Source organism: Vidua chalybeata, chromosome 8, assembly GCF_026979565.1.
Source record: "Vidua chalybeata isolate OUT-0048 chromosome 8, bVidCha1 merged haplotype, whole genome shotgun sequence".
NCBI lineage: Eukaryota > Metazoa > Chordata > Aves > Passeriformes > Viduidae > Vidua > Vidua chalybeata.
The window spans coordinates 35,974,942-35,996,535 of NC_071537.1; the positions used below are offsets into that span (position 1 = coordinate 35,974,942).

Here is a 21,594-nt window from a genome sequence, read left to right on the forward strand (position 1 = left end):
TGTCCGGGGATGAGAATCCACGTTGCGTGCGAATGGAGGCCGCCTCGCCTGCTGGGAATTTTCTTACGATTACCAGGCTGTAGTCCCTTGCTCAACTACAATCGAGAACACCAGACATCACTGCGTGATCTTAGCTGTACAACGGACAAAACCCAGCAATTCTGCTACTCACCGTTCTCCTCAGAATGCCCGGCTTCTTGGGCCGCACGCTTTGGCCGTGCTCGGAGGCTGACGCCGTCATCGCAGGGTACGCCTGGGTTAAGAAGAGACAAAGTGACTCGGCATTGCTGAAACCTAAGTGGACCCTGGCTCCCCCTCCCTACCTTGGCGACTCACTGCAACTCCTCGGCCATTGCCAAAGGCTGCCTGGATGGGACCTTGAAATACAAAATTTCAAGGCTTCATCACAGTCCTGAAATACTTCCAGAGGACTCACAAGCACAGGAAACCCGGTCCATCGGCTGGTTGGTGACGGGGGCTTGGCAATAATACTCCGAGTGGATTGCCTAAAGCACACAAACGAGAACGGAGGCTTTAGAGTTGCGCCAGAAATTGAGACCTGAGTGAGAACAACGGTTCCTGCAACTGGTCACTGCTCACCTTGACTGCAGAGATCCAGATTTAATGCCTAAAAATAAAGACAGAAAACAGTACTGTAACACACAATCACCATTTACACTTCCACTGCAGAGACAAACGGTGACTGACCTGCTCAGGGGAACCCCCTCTCCAGGGACTGGGGGGCTCTGCCACAGATTTAATCCACCTGAATCTGAAAGAGAGTTAGGACAAAAGTCAAATGGTTGCAAGATAACTTAACAGCTGAAAACACCTTATGTCAATCTAGGAATACCATCTAGAGTCCAACTACACCCTGCACTGCAAATTTCAAGTCCCCAGGACTTATCCTATTACACCAGGCTATGCAGCAGGGCAGAACAGCTCTGGGACAAATATGTGCAGACACCCATGACACAGGACGGGACAAACGAGGGGACGCTAAACACAAACAACACATTATGATACAAACGGCGTGACACAAGGATGATAACTTCCTGGCAAGAATAATGGCAAGGAGTGAGAGGATGCCAAAAGAGATGACCGATGCTTTGGCAGCGGTGGATGGAGGAGGCTCTAAGGAGCAGAAGAGCTCCTGGAGAAGACTGGAACAGAGTGACCCGTTAAAAGAACTGTTGGTCACAATGATCAGGATGGCTGTGAGACAATGCTACGTTTAGAATGCTTTCCATATCCATACAATCTTGTAAGCCCCAGGATGTTACAGCTCGTGGCTGGAAAGGATGGATGGTGATACGGCCGGGAAGGAGGCCTCAAAAGACGTCCGACTCGATGCTTTGGAGATGCGACTGAGAGAGACGGCCGAGCCTGCCGGTAAAAGAACGAATGATATCGGCGCCGTGCCGAGAAGCGCGAGCGTTCGAGAACCCAGAGATGATGGCTGATGCTTGTGTTAAGGCCCTTGAGGGGAAAATGCAAGGATATCTGATCCAAGGGACCCCAAAGACACACCAGATAACAGGGTACACGGGACAACACAACACGGACCGGAACTGTTCTGCACTGCACACCCTACAGCTGCAATCAAAAGTAGAGCCTCTCCCTTTAGCTGTCCTAAGAGGCCCCTTAGAAGATATCCCTTTATCCTCTGCTAGTTTTCAAATCTATCCCAGGAATTTCCAATCCACTACTCCCATCTCCAGGCTGTGGCCCCGACTCATCTTTTGGATGATCGGTGATGTGAATCCAGGTTGGACCTGAAATGAGTCTACCTCGGAGGGCCATGTGATCGCCTGTTAGCCTCTTAGTCAGCTACAATAAAGAACAGCAAAATCAATGCATGAGTTTAGTGTTACGTGGGCCAAATCCCAGCAAGTCAGCTACTTATCCTCTTCTGAGTGTGCCTGGGTCCTCAAGTCTCCAGCTTCATCCTGAGTCCAAGGCTATGGCTGTTATTATGAGTGGCACCTGGATTAGAGAGAGGCAAAGTTACATGGTATTTCTGTGAGCGCAGTGGATGAGCTCGTGTGCTGTACGACACACGAATGCCTCTGCTATGCTTGTGAAAAGCCTTGGGGGGGTCCTCAAATAGACACCATTTCTCACCCTGCTGCCTTCAAAACCCCCCACAATAACTCCTAACCAGGCACCCTGCTCACTCTCCCTCTCCTAGTCACAATCCTCAACTCATCTGAAGCCTCAATCTCAAACATCATCTTTGACACAGGGCAGATACCTTTTGTGACGCGATAAATCTGCTGAAAAAATGTTGTACTTGACACAACCTGGAGTTGCAGGAAGTTGGACTCCTCCTAAAAAAAAAAAAAAAAAACCAACAAAACAAAATCATAAATTACAAAAACACCTTACCACCCCTGAATGCAAAACCCAAATCATGAACTTAAATACTCCCTGTATTCAACGTTGTTTCCTTCACAGTCTCTTCAAAGCCTCTGTTGCTTTAGATGCCCAAAAGCACCTGCTGAAAACAACCTGAGATAAGCTGAAAAAGCCTCTTCACCAAAATGAGAGGAGAGCTCTTATCCCAGCAGATTCCAGCGAGGGAATGAAGGCCCTGGGCAAAGGCTGGGGTTAATATACCCCTGATTGGGGGTATATTAACCCCACAATGCCTGGGAAAGGAGAGGGGCAAATCCCACCGGGTATAAAAGCCCTCAGAGTGGCTGCAGCTGTTTGGCTCCTCTGATTTGAATTCAAGGGGAGTAAAGGGCTTGATACAGAAGAAAACTCTCCAGGGAAATGACAGCACTTCCTTTTTTGCTACAACTACTTGGAGCAAAAGGGTAGAAAGCTGGTAAGAAATAAACTTTGTTTATTTGAAAATAAAAAAAGAAATAAAACTTTGTTTTTAGGCAGCATAGCTAGATAAGTTGGGTAATTTGCTGTTAACTTATATAATTATTCCTCAGTGACTACTAAGTAGTACTCCACTTGTGACTAAGTAGGGTGGAGAAGAATACGAATTATATGAACAGTCTGTCTCCTTGGGACTACTACTTAGGGCTATCTACATTATAAATAAAAATAAGGAAAATAATAGCCTCCCGGGCAGCATAAAGGTTAAGTACATGCCAGGCTTGCCCTGATCTGAGATATTTAGTCCTAGGGTGCAGAAAGAATTGCCCTGAAAGGTAGTTTTAAACCCTTAAAATGCTGAAAAAGACAGAGCCTCCTTCAAGTGAAGCCTTTAACAGGAGGAAATGGGGCAGTTACCTCTGCTGAAACTGATACAATGGCAAATGAATGTCTTCTGCCCTTTAATTCAATCCCCGAGAATATTGGGAAAAGAGGGGTTTTCCTCGCTTTAAATCTCTCCAGTGATGAAGAAAGAGGGATTTCCCCTCAATCCAAACCCCTAAGAAGGAGGGGCAGCTGGGCTTTCCCCTCAATTTAAGCCTTAGGACAACACAAAGGGTTACCCTTAATTCAAAGGCAGTTACCCTTAATTCAAACCCATAAAAAGCATTATCAAGGATTTCCCCTTCTAATTAGTCTGGAAAATAATGGAAAATGGGGATTCCCTGTCAATTAACACCCCTAACAGCATAGAAAAGGCAGGGATTCTTTCCACTGAGACCATTAAAATTGCAGGGGAAGTGGATTCCCTCACGATTTGAACACAAGAAATAATGGAAAAGGAAGTTTTTTCTCTCAATTTAAACTCCTTTTCTCCTACTAAGCCCTCTCTTTTCTGGGACTGCTGTGGAAGGTCTGGAGGTTCTAGGGAAGGGCTGACACAATAAAAGGGGAAAGCTGAAAGCTCTCCCCTGGAACCCCACATGCTGCCTGGCCTGCTCAGGTGCTGCCCCTTGGCAAGAGGGCTCTTCCCTTGGCATTTTCTCAAAGGGATGCTCCGTGCCCCAGGTGGGTCTGGCTGCTCCCCAGTCCCTGCTGGATGTTCCAACCATAGTTCCTGGAGGAACGCTTGGAATAGCCCTGTTAGGCCCTCTGGACTAGCAGCTCCCTGTGCAGGTGTGCCCAGGTAACCCTCTGAAAGCGGCTTGTCACACGGGGGGCTGCGACACTTTGGAGTGGGGGATGCGGTGAAGAAAGGTCCTGTGGGGAGTTCCCTCCCCTACGCAGCCCTTTGTCTGCCCCTTAAACAATGGGGTGTCAGACTTTGCTTTCCAAGGAAATTAACAGTCTTTCCTCTCTGTGTGCCCCTAGCCAAACAGGAATTGCATCCAAAATTGCAGACAGCGAACGATTTCTCACAGACAACAGATGCCAACACCAAGAACTCTTGCTGCCCTTGGAGTGAAGCACACCACCAGTGAACAGACATCAACACACGGTGAGAGAGAGTTTGTTTTTACAGGGAAAAGGACCAGCGATTGGGTCCAGAGGTCAGTGGCCCCAAATGATATTATGCAACCTCAAGGTCCGAACGGGGCAAGATTTACAAGGGAGCAAAACTGCCCCCACCGAAATTTCGGGCTGCCCTGGCAGTGACAAGAACCTCCTGCAAACTAGCATCAAGAATCTGGAGTGGTAGTTTTTGTTTCACAGGGAAAAGGGCTGGGGATCAAGTTGAAGGGGCCTGTGGCCCTGAATGGGCTGTTCCCTCCACAAACCTGAATAAGGCAGGCTGAGTCCCACACCCAAACTATCACCACCGAGAATTTCTGCTGCCCTGACAGTCCCAAGCACAACCGGCAAACTGACATCAGGAACCTGGGCTGGCCACTTTTCTTTCCCAGGGAAAAGGACCGATCTTTGCCTTCAGGGGCCTGTGGCCCTGAGTGGCCGGACACATGCAAAAATCCAAACGATCGAAGATGTGTCGCAGACCCAAGCTGCCCCCACCTCAAACCTGTGCTGTCCTGACAGTCCCAAGGGAACCCTACAAACTGACATCAGGAACCTGGGCTGGCCACTTTTCTTTCCCAGGGAAAAGGACCGGTCTGTGATTGCAGGGGCCTGTGGCCCTGAGTGGCCGGACACCTCCAAAAATCCAAACGATCGAAGATGTGTCGCAGACCCAAGCTGCCCCCACCTCAAACCTGTGCTGCCCTGACAGTCCCAAGGGAACCCTACAAACTGACATCAGGAGCCTGGGCTGGCCACTTTTCTTTCCCAAGGAAAAAGGCTGATCTTTGCCTCCAGGGGCCTGTGGCCCTGAGTGGCCTGTCACCTCCAAAAATCCAAACGATCAAAGACCTATGCTCCATTGTTCCAGTCCATAACCGCGGAGACCATTGCGAAATCATGGAACCTCATGGAACCAAGGCTCCATTGTTACCGTCCAGAACCAAGGAGAACATTGTGACATCATGGAACCTCATGCAACCATGGCTCCATTGTTATTGTCCATAACCCAGGAGACCATTGTGACATCATGGAACCTCGTGGAACCAAAATTCCATTAATACCATCTAGAACCGAGGAGACCATTGTGACATCATGGAACCTCGTGGAACCAAGGCTCCATTGTTACCGTCCAGAACCAAAGAGACCATTGTGACATCATGGAAGCTCGTGGAACCAAGGCTCCATTGTTCCAGTCCATAACCGAGGAGACCATTGCGACATCATGGAACCTCGTGGAACCAAGGCTGCATTGTTACCGTTCAGAAACAAGGAGACCTTTGTGACAACATGGAACCTCGTGGAACCAAGGCTCCATTCCTTCCGTCCGGAATCATAGAGACCATTGTGACATCATGGAACGTCATGGAACCAACCCCCTATTGTTACCGTCCAGAACCAAAGAGACCATTGTGACATCATGGAAGCTCATGGAACCAAGGCTCCTCTGTTCCAGTCCATAACAGAGGAGACCATTGTGACGTCATGGAACCTCGTGGAACCATGGCTCATTGTTCCCGTCGAGAACCGAGGAGACCATTGTGACATCATGGAACCTCGTGGAACCAAGGCTCCTCTGTTCCAGTCCATAACAGAGGAGACCATTGTGACGTCATGGAACCTCGTGGAACCATGGCTCCATTGTTCCCGTCGAGAACCGAGGAGACCATTATGACATCATGGAACCACGTGGAACCAAGGCTCCATTGTTACCCTCCAGAACCAATGAGACCACATTTTGACATCATGGAACGTCGTGGAACCACGGCTCCATTTTTACTGTCCAGATCCAAGGAGAACATTGTGACACCATGGAACCTCATGGAACCACGTCTCCATTGTTACCCTCCAGAACGAAGGAGTCTCTTGTGACAGCATGGAACCTCATGGAACCAAGGCTCCATTGTTACTCTCCATAACCGCAGAGACCCTTGTGACATCATGGAACCTCGTGGAACCAAGGCTCCATTGTTCCAATCGATAACCGCAGACACCATTGTGACATCATGGAAGCTCGTGGAATCAAGGGTCCATTGCTACCGTCCAAAATATAGGAGACCATTGTGACATCATGGAACCTCGTGGAACCAAGGCTCCATTCTTTCCGTCCGGAATCATAGAGACCATTGTGACATCATGGAAGCTCGTGGAACCAAGGCTCCATTGTTACCGTCCATAACCGAGGAGACCATTGTGACGTCATGGAACCTCGTGGAACCAAGGCTCCATTGTTAATGTCCATAACAGAGGAGAGCTTTGTGACATCATGGAACCTTGTGGAACCAAGGCTGCATTTTTACCCTCCATAACCGCGTAGACCATTGTGACATCATGGAACCTTGTGGAACCAAGGCTCCATTGTTACCGTCCAGAACCAAGGAGACCCTTGTGACATCATGGGACCTCATGGAACCAGGGCTCCATTGTTACCCTCCAGAAACAAGGAGACCTTTGTGACATCATGGAACCTCATGGAAGCAAGGCTCCATTGTTAACAATCCAGAACCAAGGAGACAATTGTGACATCATGGAACCTCGTGGAACCAAGGGTCCATTCTTTCTGTCCGGAATCATGGAGACCATTGTTGTTATGAACAGTTTCCACGTGTTCCCCAGAGACGCGGGCCGGGCCTTCGCAGTTCCCATGGCAACACTAAAAAAATACTACTAACTCTAGCTAAGTACCGATATTGAAATGCTAATTAGCTAATTGCTCTGTTTGTTTTCTCTGAACTACCTGGAGATAACCGGCCTCCCACCATCCGCACTGCCATTCTGGGACTAACATGCAAATAAAAACCCCTTAGAATCATGGGAGTATTTTTAGGAGATAAAAAGGAATATAAATAAAAAACTGAACACAATAGAGGAGTCTAGACAAATGCCCTAGCTGAGGAAGAGGGAAACACATCCCCTGATTGACTTTTAACCGTCTCCATCACCTAAGAAAGAACAGACTATATTAGGCTCTGAGAAGCAGGGAGATAGAGACAGAGAGCCCTGGTGCTGCCACCATGGAAGGAGCGGGGACGGCTGTTGTTCTGGACTTCAGCAACAGACTCTGCACGCCACGCCTCCTCGTCCTTGGGCCACCGTTGTGCCACAAGGAAAGAAGAAAGGACAGCTGCTGCTCAGGACTCCAGTGACAGACTCTGCACGCCTCCTTCCTTTTGGCTGCCTGGGAAAGCTACGACCGCGGGGGCGAGTTCTGCGTCGAGCCCCCTGCCCAGCTGATCTTTTTAATAAAGAGCTGAACATTAATAAAGGCATTAGCCCTGCTCATTTCAGTTGCATGGGCCTGGAGTCCTCTACCTGGAAGTGCTTGGCTTTCTCTTGGGATTGCTCCCAGTCCCAACGGTTCTTGGCAGTTTGAGTGAGGATGAGTTCAGAGATCTCTTTGGAGGAGGAGAGCCACAGCAACAGCATGGCCCCTGGCTGTGGATGGTGAGGACTGGGCTGGATGTGACCACCAGCTGCTCCACACCACCAGTCCCTTGGTGGCAGACAATATCTCTTTGAGTTTCCTCCGCTCTCTCCATGCTCCAGACCTTCTCCCTGGGTCACGTGTGTCCCATGGGAGACAGATTCTGGAGGATTTCTGAGCTCAGTTCTGCAGAAATGGACTGCTCTGTGTTTGAGAGAAGGGGAAGTGAGCACCTTTGGTGGGAGATTAAAAGCCCCTTGCTAGGATCAGTGGGAGAGGTGAAGAAATTTTGCTGGAGAGCACAAAATGGGTATGTCCTGCTGGGTTCTGAAAGCCACAGCAGCTCTCCCCAGCTTTCCCTGCAGATACTGCTGGTGGATGCTGGGAGAGAGCTGGAGACCAGATGCTCTCAGGATGTGCATGCTCTCAAAAAGTTCTGTGCCCTTTTGGAGCTTTATTTTGGAAGAACTTGCTTCTTTTTGAAATCCCCTGGCAGCCTGCCTCATTTCAATGCTTTACAGAGGAGTCAGCCCTTCAAAAGAAGTAACATTTGAAATGAGAATCGGTGTTTCATTTTGAAACTATTACACTCCATGAAGTGCAAATGGAAGCCGTGTGGTCCCGATGGGATTTTTTTCCTTGAGGATCACTCGGCAATCATGTGAGGAGGCTTTTTGCTTGGTGTCTCCAAGCAAAGATTCTGTTGAATCTCATCTTTCCCAACCTTTCGCAGAGGTCTCACATCCCCTGAGCAGGCTGGTCTGACAGCACAGGATGGAAAAGAGCAGAAGCCATGGCTGATGGATAAGGTGGAGATGCTGCCTGAGCATCTCCAAGGAGTGCTGAAGGTTTGAGGGAGCAAGAAGTATCCCAGCTCTGCCAGCGATGGAGATGGAAGCTGACTCTGCTCCAGAACACCCTCTCCACTGCTATTTGTGTCAGCTTGTGCAAGACCTGCAGCTAGTTACCCTAACCCTACTGTATCCATGCCCTGGTTGACGAAAGCCTCCACGGGTCGGTGCTTGTTGGCACTCGTGCTCCGGGTGTAAATACATCCCAGGGATGCTTTGATTCCAAATTAGTTTTGAATTCAAGCACGCCAATCCATCAGGATTGCTGCAAAGCAAAATGTCCCGGATCAGCAGTTGCACGTGAAACTTCTTTAGATTCCAAATTGGGTTTTGAACTTGGTGTTACCAGGGAAGAAACCCAACAAACCTCAAAAACATTTCAGTGGTGAAGTGAGAGCTTCTGCCATGGAGAAAATGAAACATATGGTCAGACTCAGGATGGTTTGAGGTTCTTCCTCATATCCAGCTTTCAGAGGATCTTTTCCCTTTGGATCCAGCACCATCTGACAGCCAAGGCTGAGATGGGGCAGGCAGTGCTCTCTGCTGGGATGTGAATTACACGGGGTGTGTCAACTCAGTCGGACCTCAGGGAGCTGCATGAGCTGCTGCTGGTGGTGGCAGAGGTGGGGTGGCTCCTACACAGGAGCTGCTTTGAGCTTTTCTGTGATTTTCCTTTTTTTGTGTGAGCTGGCACAAAAACATGTCTTGAAAATCATCCTTTAGCTGGCAGCTGAGCTTGGCTTGAGTTTTTTCAATGTTAATCAGCAGATAAAGGATCATGCTGGAGATTTGCCTGGGAGCCCCTGTCCTCATTCCTGTTCCCTGAACAACTGGTTCTGTGGGAGTCCTGTGATGCTTGAGGTCCCACGAGCAGGGCAGCAGGAGGTTTCATGCTGGCTGCACCCAGGGGTGTTGCCTTGAAGGCGTCCAGTGCTGAAGCATGATGCAGCTCCTGAATCAGCCTAGGGAGGTCATGGCAGCAAGTCCTGGGAGCCGAGAGCTCTCAGGTGTCACTGGGAGTACCATGGCCGCCAGCTCTTGATCTGCTTCCAGGCAGCCAAAGGTGGAAGGGAGAAAAGAAGTATGGGTGCTTTGAGGGCATCTGAGGGGCTTTGGGAAGGGTTGTTTCTGTCATTCTCTAACCCTGAAGGGCAGCAGAGCAGACAGAGCACCCCGGTGGGGTGGCTTGAAGCCAACCCCGGCTCCACCAGGCTCTAACCAGAAGCCTCCTGGCTATGTTGGGTGGTGTTCTCCAGCCTGGGCAGCACAGAAGCACTCAGCCCCCCTCTGTCCTTTGCATCTCTGCCTCACACCCTGGCAGGAGTGAGGTTTCCAGCAATGAGGTCAAGCAGGGGAAAGAATCTCTTCCTCGAGGAGGAAGCCTCGGGCAAGCTGGGCATGGCTCTGTAAGTGGGCTCTGTGCCAGTTCCCACTGATGGTCACACCTTCCTCCACGCTGTGCTGGGTCCACAGCATCCAGTAGCTGCATGAGCAGCCCTGGGGTGGGAAGGAGGAGTGGGAGGCTCCTGCCTTGCCTCTTCCACACTGATTTCTTGCCTTCTCACTTGCAGCTACAGCTCCAAAGGTTGGCTACTGCGTGGATCAGCCCAGACCCCCAGGAGGGGACAGATGGACGGAGCCGCAGGGTGACAGGGAGCTGTTTCCTGAGGAGGAGCTGCTGCTGCAGGTATGGTGCTGTGGCTTGGTCATCTGGGGTCTCCCCAAGCTTCTCTGGAGCTTGTGGTCACATCCTTGGAGCAGGAGGAGACCCTGCCTTGCCTAGAGCTGCTTCCCTGTGATTCCTGCAGGCAATGAGTTCCTGGGGACAGAGACCAGTGGCACTGCCTGGCTGGGGTGGGTCCAGATCCCCATTCCCACCATTCCCTCTCATCCCACAGCAATTTGCTGCCCCTTTGATTATGTTACATCTCATGGACACAAGCTCCATCCCAACCAAGAGGTTCAGGGATGTCATATGGTGGTGTAAGGATTGATCCCTGAGTAGTTCCCAAGGTGCTGGCTTGGTTCATTAGCAAAGGCCAAGAGGAGAATGTTGAGAGCTGTGGGGCAAAACATCCCCCAGGAACTCCTTGCCTTACCTGGGGTGTTGTGTGAGCTCCATAGGGATGAGTTCACAGCCTGCCTAGGATGGGAAAAGCCCAGCTTCAGTCTGTAGGTTTTGGGGGAGAAAAGAAGAGCAGTTGGATGTTGGACAACAGTGCTGGACAAAACCAGTGGGAAATGAGAGCTATGTTTTGTAGAAAGGCCACGTGCGTCTCATGAAACAGCTGACAGTGAAGCTCGGAGCACGAGGGCCTGGTGAATCAGCCTCCCACAGTGCTGCTGCTTTGGGCTGCCATCTATAAATGTCAGCTGGAAGGGCCTGGCATGGAAGGTCCCATGGACAGGCTGACTGCTGAACAAGCATCTGGGCACATCAGCTGAGGAACATGCTTACTGGGGCTGCAGGACCAGTCTGTGCAAGACCTTCAATCACTCTGTGTTCTTGGCATCTCCCATGCCTGGCCTTTCACAGAATCCCAGAATGGTTTGGGTGGGAAGGGACCTTAAAGCTCATCTTGTGATGAGCTGCCATGGGCACAGGCACCTTGCACTATCCCAGGTTGCTCCAAGCCCCATCCAGCCTGGCCTTGGGCACTTCCAGGGATCCAGGGGAACCACAGCTTCTCTGGGCACCCTGTGCCAGGGCCTCACCACCTTCTCCCACTCTCCTATAGGCTTTCTGGGCCTTCAGTCCTCTTCTCCCACCTCTCCACACACCAGCAGATGAATGCTTGGCTCTCTTTAAGCCTGGCTTTGGTCACTTCAGCCCTGCTCCTGCAGAGCCCTCCAGGCAGCAGGCAGTGTGAGCAGACCCCCAGCAGGAGCCTGCATGTGGGATTTTGGTGAGGCAGTGACTCCTGGGAGCTCAGTGTGACTTTTGGCAGTGAATCTTGGACCACACGAGGTCCCAGCTGTGTGCCAGTGTGATGGTCACAGAGGAGCAGCTGGATGCCAGGAGAGAGCCCGTGACTGCCCCAGCCCCAGCATCTCCTGAGCACTCCCCAGGGCTTTGGACTTGGACCATATGATGGGAATTTGTTGAGCCATCACCATCAGAGCATTGGCAGGCTGGGGTGACTGAAGGCACCTGGAGAGCTCATGAGGTGTTCCTGTGACAGAAATCCCCCCGCTGAGCTGTCTGGTGGCTTTTTTTTCCTCTCCACAAAGATAATGTTAAGCATATACTGTGATTTGCAGAAATCTCTGACTTGGGACCCCTCAGGGGGGCTGCAGCACACAAAGGGAAGGGACTGGTCCCTCAGCAAGCTGGATCTGTACGCTAGGTTTCCATTTCGGGTGTTCTTTCCCTAATTTCTCTCCTTCCATTCGCTAATAAATTAAACACACCACAGTGAAGAACAGGGGGTATGAATTACTATCTAGTGCAGTGCTTTGCTTTTGGGGAAAATCAGCCTGAAATGGTCACCAGAATCATAGAATATGCAGAGCTGGAAGGGACCCACAAGGATCGTAGTGTCCAAAGCACAGCCCTAGGAGAGTGTAGCTATTCGCAGCTGGAAAGAAGGACTCCAGATCCTCCATGAAACCTCTCCTTATCTGGTCCCTCCTGATGCAGGAGCAGCCCTGCAGTGAGAGGGGGTTGCATGGGAGGTTTGGAGAAAGTGGTCAGTCCAGCTTGGATCATTGCTTGTGCTGAGAAGAAGAAACTCCACAGAACTGAATCTTGCATGGTTACCAAGTGCTGTCCTTCTTTGTGGGGCTCCTTGTTGAGGAAGAAGGTCCCTTCCTGTCCCTGGATGCTGAAGAAACAGCTGGGGGATTTCATCCTTCAGCAGCGGGATTGAAGCTGGGCAGAGTAAGTTTGGACCAAACTTTTGCATTCAGGCACTCAATGGATTTGTCATCGCCGTGACTGGAGACGGCTGCATCTTCTACATCTCCCCTACCGTGCGGGACTACTTGGGCTTCCACCAGGTGAGCACCATGTTTTCCTGGCGGGAAACAGATGGACGCGGTCCTGGTGTGGGAAGGAGATGCAGATGGAGAGCAAAGCTTCCCAAAGGGCAGCAGCTCCTGTGGCAGGGGAAGGAGCTGGAGTTTGCCTGTTCTTTACACTCAGTCCTGCACTTTCCGACGCCACTCGTCTCCCGCCCGCCGCCCCCGGCCCGTGAGCGCTGCGACCGCGCCTCCGCCGGTGCCCACTTGCACCTGCCTCACTGGGAGCTCCCTGGGAAGCGCTTTCCCTGAGAAGCAAGCCCCTTTCCTCCAAAGGCGTTTTCCCAAAGGCGCAGCTTTTCTGGGGAACACCAACACAGCCTTAAGGAACGCTGGCAAGGCTGAAGGACTTCATGTCCTTTCAGGCCAGGCACTCCAGCTCTCGCTCCTATTCCCCCAAGTGCGTTTCCAGGTGGAGGTTCAGACGTGCAGCCCCAGGCCCTCTACAAACACAAGCTGCTCACTGCCTCTTCACCTGCCTCAACTCCTGCCTGCGCTCACGGCACCAAAACCAGGCTGTTCCCGGCCACAGACCAGAGCCCTGTTCCCGCAGGACGCTCTTACCAGCACCTTCCAGGACTCTCCGCTGTGCACGCAGCGCTTTTCATGCCCGCTCCCAACAGGCTTTGGAAGGCAGAGCACAACCTGGCTGCCTCTGCCAGCAGCACAGCCCAAACACAGGCGGAGGAAGAAGCAGCAGGGGCTGTTTTGCAGCCATGCCCAAGAGAAACTGGAAGGGTGCCCTCTCTGTGGGCTCACTTGGTTGGTTTTCTGACTGGCTCTGAGCCTGGGGCTGCCATTCCTCACCTCTGGAGACCAGAACCACACCCTGGATCCCGGCACTGCCTGACAGCGCTCCAGGCACTGGCACGGTGGCGCGTCCCAGTCTCGGGCACCGCGCTGCTGCTTCATTTGCTCTTAGGCACACCTAAAGCTCCCTGTTAAGCCCGGATGGTCGCTGGTTCTGTCCTCTTCCTCATGCTGTGCAGGGATGGAGCACTGCTGTGCTTTCAGGAAGCTATTCTTGAAACCTTCCAGCATTCCAAGCTCCTTTGCCCTCCGTGGGTGCTTGCCATGGAATCCCTCACAGCTGGCTTCAGAGCATCCTCAGGTTGGCTCTTCCAAATTCCAGGGGCTCCAGGGTGCTCAGCAAGATCTGCAGCTCCACAGTGCTGTGGAACTGCAGCTTCAGCACAGGCACCTTTCCAGCCTGATCTGCCCTCGTTCCTCTGTGTGTGTGCACAAAAGACGGTGTGGAAGAGAAGGGCAGCAGGGGTCTGTGTGTCCCAGGGCTTGGGATTGGTGTCGTTTCATCTCCACAGAGACGGAGGCAAAGTGAAAAAGCCAAACTCTTTATTAATGGAAGATGAAACAAAGGGATGAGCGGGGAGGTAAAAAAAGGGAATGGGCAGGGTCTGAGGGCTAGAGGAATGGAGCTGTCAAAAGACAGGAAGAGTGGAGGGAAAAAAAGGGGACGGACAGTGTCTGAGGGCTGGAGGGAGGGAGCTATCTAGAGGGAGGGAGCTATGTAGAGGCAGGGAGAGGGCTGAAGCCACAAGAATTGTGCCCAGCGTCAGCTCTGCCTGGAGCGCGAGCAGCACTAAGAGGTGATGTGCTCTTCAGTGTCTCCTGGTGCTGTTCTTGGGACACTGATTGCCTGGATCCAGAGGATGACCCCAGTTCTTCAGCTCTTAGGGCTAACTTGGCGTGAATTTCAGTGTTAGGGCGCAGGTGCTCTGCTGCTCGGCTCCCGTCCTCTGCCAGCTGGAGAGAGCGGCAGGAGGGAAGAGTTGGCGTGGGTTCAGCCCCTGGGCCGGCCGCTCCCTGCGCCCAGCCCCGGCCTCCCCTGGCCGCACAGCCCTGAGGCCCGGCCAGCAGCCGCTGGCGCCGGGCTCTGGAGGGGGCAGAGGGCCGGCTGCTGCCCGGGGAGCCGCGGGGCCGCCCTGCAGCCCCGCCGGGCCGGGGCTCCATCGGCACCCGGCTCGGGGCCGCGGGAGCCTGGAGAAGAGCCCGCGCGGCCTCTGGCTGCAGCAGCGGGCAGGAGCACAGCTGCCAGCCCACACACTGAGCACCGCGCTCAGGGGGCTTCTCCAGGCTGAGGCTGGGCCTTCCAGGCCGTTCTTACCAGGCACTTGACAAACTTTGACAGCTGCTCCTTCTCCACCAGCTGTTCGAGATCTCTCCTCATCAGGAACTTGGCCGCACAATGCAGCGTTTCCCGAGAGGCCTGGAGAGCAGCAGAGACCCAGAGATGGCCCCACAGCCCAGGGCACAAGACCTGTGTCCCTGTGCCAAGGCCTGGAGGAGGCTGCAGCCCGCCAGGCGCCAGGGCAGGAGGCAGCCGAGCCCCCTCCCAGCATCATAGAAATGCTCACCTTTGCCACGTGCCAGTTGTCATCATGGCAGTAGATTAAAAGTGTGTACAGGCTCTTGTTCACAATTGTCTTCAGGGGCTTTTTCCCCTCATCCACTACCAATTCCATCAGCTTACAGAAGAGCTGAATGCAGAGCAACTGCACGTGGCTGTTTTTCTAGAGGAAAGGAAAAGACCTACACCAGCTACTCCAGGCCCACCTGGGCAAAGGCCTGAAAATCCACAGGGCACAAAGTTTCTGGGAAGCACCTGATGCCTGTGGCTCAGGATGCAGAACCTTACGTGGTCAAAGAGCAGCAGGAGCACCTCAGCCAGCTTTGGGGCAATGATGCTGGATCGCAGGATGCCGTGGTGCGGGAGCACATTCGTGAGCACACGGAGGCTCATGCTGACCACCTCTCCATCTGCATCCCTCAGCAGCTCCAGAAGGCTGCAAGACAGACTGCACATCCTTCCGGCCTGTGTGGAACACAAGGCTGTGCTGGGAAGCCATGGACGGCTGCATGGCCAACACCGCCCTGGCACTGCAACCCCACCCTGCTGCTGCAGGGCCCACAGGCCAAAGGCCTGTCCCAAAGCACTGGGGCAGGTGAGGCAGGAGAGCTGGGAGTAGCTGCCTCAGCTCCTGAAGCCCTGCCAGCCCAAGGGGCTGCTTTGCCCGGCGCAGCTTCAGCCGCTGCCCCCTTCTCACCATCGAGGGATCCTTGCTGGGCACCACGAGGCCTCTGAGTGCCAGGCGACGCCTCTGACTGCATTCACTCTGGAGGTGCCCTGACATGATGTTCAGGACGCTGCCACCACATTTACTCAAGTCCAGGCAATCCAGGACCTGAAAGGCACAGGGCAGTGACAGGGGAGCCGGCCGGCAGGAGCCCAGAAGCGCACAGGGCTGGGCCCAGGCAGCAGCACAGGGCATGGGCACTGTCCCAGGCAGCTGTGGCTATGAGAGGGCAGGGAGCTGGGAGGCAGCTGAGCGAGGCAGCGCTGACCAACAGGCTCACCTCCACAAGGAATGCCAGGGCAGGCAGATCCCAGCATGGCTCCTCCCTGCTGAGGTGCCAGAGCACGTGGGGTGCGATGCAAGAACAGAAAAGGATCGAGACACGGCGCATCTCCCTGGCAGGGGGGAAAAAGGCGCTGAGGTGGGGAGACCAATCCACTCCCAGGACTGAGTCACAGAGGTCCGGTCTTTCCCCAGCATCCCTGGAGGGGATGTGGGTGCGTTGTGAGGCAGCCCTTTCTGGGCACCCTCCTTTCCCAGCCTTTTCCAGTCTGCTCGGCTGTTCCTCGGTGACAAGGCCCTCTGGCCCATGACCACAGGGACTGTGAGTGGCACCTGGAGACAGGGCACAAATGCCGGGGGCAGTGGGGAGAGGGGGGTCTCACCTGGCCAGCAGACCCACGGCATAGTGCTGGGTGTGAGCACGCAGCAGCGTGTCCCAGCCACGCTTGCGCTCCATAGCCATCACCACCTTGTCACTCGGCAGTCGGTAGAGCAGAGCCTTCATGGCCTGCACTGCAAACCTGTATGCAGAGCAAAGCCCAGGTCACACTGGGAGCACTGGCACTGGCCACAAGGGCACGGGAAGGACAGGAGGACTGGGACCTGTTGGGCTTGCTGGGAAGGCGTTGTTCCTCCCGGCACGCTCTCCAGAAGTTAGCAACTTCCTCTGGTGGCATCTGCTGTGTGGTGATGGCAACATGGAAGAGCAGAGCCACAAACAATCGCCCAGTAAAAGGGATCGTCGCCTTGTTGTACACAGGCACAATCACCCAGATCACCAGAGTTGCCTGCAAAAGAAGCAGCCCAAGGCAGCGCTCAGTGCCGAGGTGTCCATGGGCAGGGCCCAAGGGCAGAGGCAGGGGGAGCAGCGGGCCTGGTGCCCCCTGAGCCTGCCCCTAGCCCCGGTTTCAGCCCAGCGCCAGAGGCACGGAGAGGATGGAATGCTGCTGGAAAGGTGACCTGGGGGCGAGCAGAGGCCAGGTCCAGAAACTCACAGCCAGGGCAAAAACAGCCTCGTTGTCCCCATCGGAGGTGCACATTCTGTGCTGTGGCCAGTTCTCCATCACACAGAGCAGTGTTGGCAGCACTTTCTCCACTGCTGGTCCCGATGAGGCTATGGCTCTCCACATCATTGCAGCTGCTCTGTGGGATGGGAGCTCTGTGTCAGGGGCATCTCAGTCACAGCACCATGCCCTGTGCAGCTGTGGGGGCCCAGGTGACAGAGCCCCGGTGCCCTGAAGGGCAGGGAAGGAGCACTGGCAGCAGGCTCAGGAAACAGAGGGGCCCGAGGGTCCTGGGCCTCTCTGCCTGTCTGGCAGACCCCATTGGACAGGCTGTGCAGGGCCACGGGCCCTAAAAGCTGCTGAGCCCTGAGCTCTGAAGACTCGTGGGCCCCGTACCTGTCACATGTTGGGGCACAGCGCAGGAGGGTCAGCACCACGTCAGCAGGGTGTTCTTCAGCCAGCCTCACAATGTCCCTTTGCAGCCTGGCATCCGCAGAGACGTGGGACAGGAGACTCTGGTGGATGTCCTTCACCTTGGCTGGCACCTGGAGGAGACATGGGGGAGACTTGGAGCACTGTCCAAGGGAGAAACTTGCCCAGCTTCCCCCAAGAAGTGCTTCTGTTCCCGCCACACTGTGCTGGCCTCAAAGGCTGAGGGGCCCAGTGACCGTGGCTTGAGGGGACACACCATCCTGGGAGGCCTCCAGGCCTGGCCCCCGGCTGCTTACCCGCTGCTGAGGAGGAACAGCAGTCTCTTTGAAAAAATCCATAGTGGGAGCAGGAATCATAGTTGGAGCAGGCGTGGTACCAGTATTTGTGAGGCCCTGAGTCTCCCTCGTTTTGGTGCTTGTGATGGCCACATCCTCATTCACTGAGGTCTTTCTACGCCGAATGCGCAGGAACCTCCGGAACATCTGCAGGAGAACAAAGGACAGGGAAGCCCGGAGTGTTCCATGGAGTGCTCCAAATGTGGTGCTGGGCTGAGCAGTGACAGCAGGCCCAGCCCAGGTGGGGATGGCTGCTGGTACCTTCAGGGTTCTGTGGAAGCGGCCACGGGTGGGTTCCCGCTCCTGTGTCCGGTCCAGGGCTGCATCTGGCAAAGAGCGAGCGCAGCCAGAGCTGAGGGGCTGCGGGAGAGGCCGGAGAACACAGCCCAGCCCTGCGCTCCCCAGGCAGGGAGAGCCCCGGGATGCCCCAGGGGATGGAGCACGGCCCCTGTTCTGTCCTGTCCATGGGCATGTCCCCAGGTGATGGGATGGGATGGGATGGGCTGGGATGGGATGGAATAGGATGGGATAGGATGGGGTCAAGCTGGCTGCAGGCATCAGCCCTGTGGCCCCACTCTGCCACTCACCATCCTGCAGTGTCTGGATCTGCTCTGGCTCTTCAGGCTGTTGTGCTGGGGCAGCTCCAGGGCCTTTCTTTTTTCCCCTCCTGAACACTTTGCACAGGCTGAGAAATCTGCCCGCCATTCCACCAGCTAGCCTTGAAGGCACCTTCTAGAGAGATGTCTCAGGATATATCCAAGTCAACAATTGCAGTTGAGCCTTGAAGGCACCTGAGACAGAGGAGCCTCAGGAAGGCTGCAGGACAGCAAGTCCTGCACTGTGGTCTGGAGGGCTCCTGCCACAATGACAGGAGACTCCTCGTAAATGATTCTGATCACCAAGTCCCACAGTCTGGCCGCGAGGTCAGCTGCAGGAATAACGCCTTGGAAAATTGCTGGGTCAGACACAAATGAGCACGCTGTGGGGGGCTCCTCACAGCACTACTCAGTTCTGTCCTGTCCTGATGCGTGCACCAAGCACTGTGGCGTGCTCTTGTCACCGCCAGCTCCTATGTCACCACGTGTCACAAAGGGAGGGCCCTTGGACACCCTGTCCTGTTCCATTCCAGGCTGACCATGCTGCAGCGTGTCACAAAGGGACCTTGCACACACTGTCACCTGCCCTGGGGCTGCCCCCAGCCCCCCCAAAATGGCCCAGCTTGGAAGGAATCCCTAGCTCCAAGTGTGTAAGACAGCCCGACAGGATCTTTAGGAACAGCTCAAACCACCAGCAAACCCTGCCCTGCTCTGCGGGATCAGGGCATTTAAGAATCCTCAATTCTTAAAGGCTTTACTTCTCATTGCACAACTGAAGGAGTTTCCAACATTTGCAAACTTCTCAAATTAATAGCGATTGCCGGAGAACGTGAAGGATTTGGAAGTTTGTTCCCATCTACAAGCAGCAATTAATTTGCCTTAACACATTCCATTGAAAGTCACTTTGGAAACATAGCACTATACAGAGGCAAAAAGAAGGCCATTCTTTGGTGTGCTGATTTATTAAAGAAATATGGATATTGATCTAGCACCAATATCCAACTGTGACGGACAAAAACCTCTCTAACAGTTTTAAAGTTAGAAAGTGTATGTTTATTGTGACGCCGGACAGCGTGCGGGATAGCTCCCAAATACCCACCGCACCTTTCCAATGATTACAGAGTCCTTTTATCCACACAAGAATTGAATACCCAAAATACAAAGACATATTCATCATTTTTGTACATGCCATTCCTCGCTTCCTATGCTAATCATTTCAAAAGCTATTAAGCATGTGTAGTTTGTTCCTTGAAATGGGTCGGTGGTCCCTTTCATAGAGAGGGGTCCCAAAATGAGGAAGTAAATGAAGTCTTCCTCATTCTGACCTTTCTACCTTTTCAATGCAAATATGAACCTTGGTAGAACTCCCATTCCTTGTCTTCAATTGGTTTCAGAAGAGAGGAGGCCCACAATTGTCTTATGTTCCTAAAAGCTATTTGTCAGTTTCTATAGTCTTCATTATAAACTCAGCTCACTAAACACTGTGTTGACAAGCAATCAATTCTTAGTTAACTACTAACTCTTAACTTCATCAAGGCCTACTTACAGAATCCCTTTATTTTAATTAACTCTAGTAAGGCTTATCTCTAACTAAAATCTTAGCTCCTCTAGAATCTCTAAATCTCTTAAAGTTTGTGTTTCATTCCCCACTTCTTCTTTGAAATGAGTAAATTCTTTTACTCAATATATAGATTTCTCTTCATCTGCCCAAGACATGTGCCTACCGTTTCTCAAGACTAAACCATATGATTTTGATAAGGAACTTAGGGCCGTCATTCCTCGTATCATCTTCTAATTCCAAACAAGTATCACAATAAACAAAATCAAGCTTATACTAACTAAAATAAGCAACACAATGATAGGATGAATTAAAGTATTAAGTATGCCGGTTGCTGTTGGTGACCATCCAAAAAGCACATGCCACCAATGACGAGACAAGTGTTCCTCAAATAGTTTAAAAACTCTTTTGATGGTTTCTGTGTCATGGTGTATAGTGATTAAAGTCTTTTTCCCTGCATCTCTAATCCCTTTCAAAATTTCTCTCAGTTCTTGATGTTTTAACAACTGAGCAACTAAAGTCAAATTCATTCCTATGGGCACAGGCACTATTTTTTTGTACAGTAACTAAAGTGGCTTTCCTATATTGGTGTGATACTACAGGTGCCCAGTAGGAGAAGTCACATTCCTCAATTTTGACAAAGTTAGACACATAAATTAAACTGAGTCTCATTCATGCTTAGGTTGTCTATCATTACGGTGGGGCATGCTGTCCTGAGACAGACACCACCTTGTCGTATAATTACATCCTCAAACATTTCTCCCTTCCCACAAATGTGCATTTGTGACCTTTAGAATCTCGTTTAGGGCCTTACGAGAGTGGGGATTGTAGGCCCTTCCTTGGCACCGGTATATTCCAGTTACCTTGTACCTGCGTGGCATTGTATGGGGCTCCTGTTACAACTATAGCCGTGGCTGTAATAGTTACGACCTTCTCCATTATGTCCATGATTTCTATAGGTCCATTTATTTGCTGTTCCAGGTGAGCTTCAGCTTCAGTTCGTTGTCGCCTGGTGTCACTTTCCAGACTCCCTCAGGGGCTTTCTTCACTCGGGAGTGATGGATCCAGGCCTTCTGTTCTTTGATATTGATTGCAGTAAAGGTGGTGAGGAGCACCTGGCATGGTCCTTCCCACTGCGGTTCCAAGGTTTTTTCTGCAAAAGACTTAGCATATACATAATCCCCAGGTTGTACATCGTGTACTGGTCCATCTAATTCTCTGTTTTGTGCTCCAGCCACATATTTTTGAACTTCCCTCAGTTGTTTATTCAGGGCTACCATATACTTATGTAGGGTTTCCTCCCCTACTTGTGTCGGTGTGGTTCCTTCCTGAACTGCATATGGCCTTCCATATAATATTTCAAAGGGGCTCAGTTTTTCTTTTGTCCTTGGTTTTGTCCGGATTCGCAATAATGCTAATGGGAGAGCCTGGGGCCAAGGTAGGTTTGCCTCTTGTCCCAGTCTCACAATTTGTTGTTTAATCAAATGATTCATCTTTTCTACTTGGCCACTCGATTGAGGATGATATGGGGTATGTAGCTCCCAGTCTATCCCCAGGTGGTGGCTAATCTGTTGCACAATTTTGGAAATAAAATGTGGCCCTCTATCTGAGGATATGGTGGCTGGAACTCCAAACCTCGGTATTATTTCT

The 21,594-nt window shown here is 52.4% G+C and overlaps 1 protein-coding gene across 1 annotated transcript; it reads right to left on the reverse strand.

Moving 5' to 3' along the window:
* Positions 1 to 13,978: 13,978 nt before the first annotated feature.
* On the reverse strand, positions 13,979 to 18,808 carry LOC128791868 (uncharacterized). The gene is made up of 13 exons (XM_053949784.1): positions 18,378 to 18,808; positions 18,052 to 18,116; positions 17,752 to 17,937; positions 17,420 to 17,568; positions 17,015 to 17,162; positions 16,623 to 16,807; positions 16,403 to 16,540; positions 16,018 to 16,132; positions 15,708 to 15,845; positions 15,299 to 15,475; positions 15,018 to 15,173; positions 14,768 to 14,869; positions 13,979 to 14,406 (listed from the first exon to the last, which is right to left on the reverse strand). Exons 1-13 carry the CDS (start codon positions 18,493 to 18,495, stop codon positions 14,167 to 14,169), a joined length of 1,917 nt encoding a protein of 638 aa, XP_053805759.1. The 5' UTR covers positions 18,496 to 18,808; the 3' UTR covers positions 13,979 to 14,166.
* Positions 18,809 to 21,594: the final 2,786 nt, after the last annotated feature.

Excerpts from the sequence above, each read along its gene's own strand:
- LOC128791868 (XM_053949784.1), bottom strand. The coding sequence starts at position 18,495 with ATGGCGGGCAGATTTCTCAGCCTGTGCAAAGTGTTCAGGAGGGGAAAA. Across the intron at positions 18,117-18,377 it reads GATCCAGACACTGCAGGATG|ATGCAGCCCTGGACCGGACA; the intron begins GTGAGTGGCAGA and ends GCTCTTTGCCAG. Across the intron at positions 16,541-16,622 it reads CTTCCCAGCAAGCCCAACAG|GTTTGCAGTGCAGGCCATGA; the intron begins GTCCCAGTCCTC and ends CTCTGCATACAG.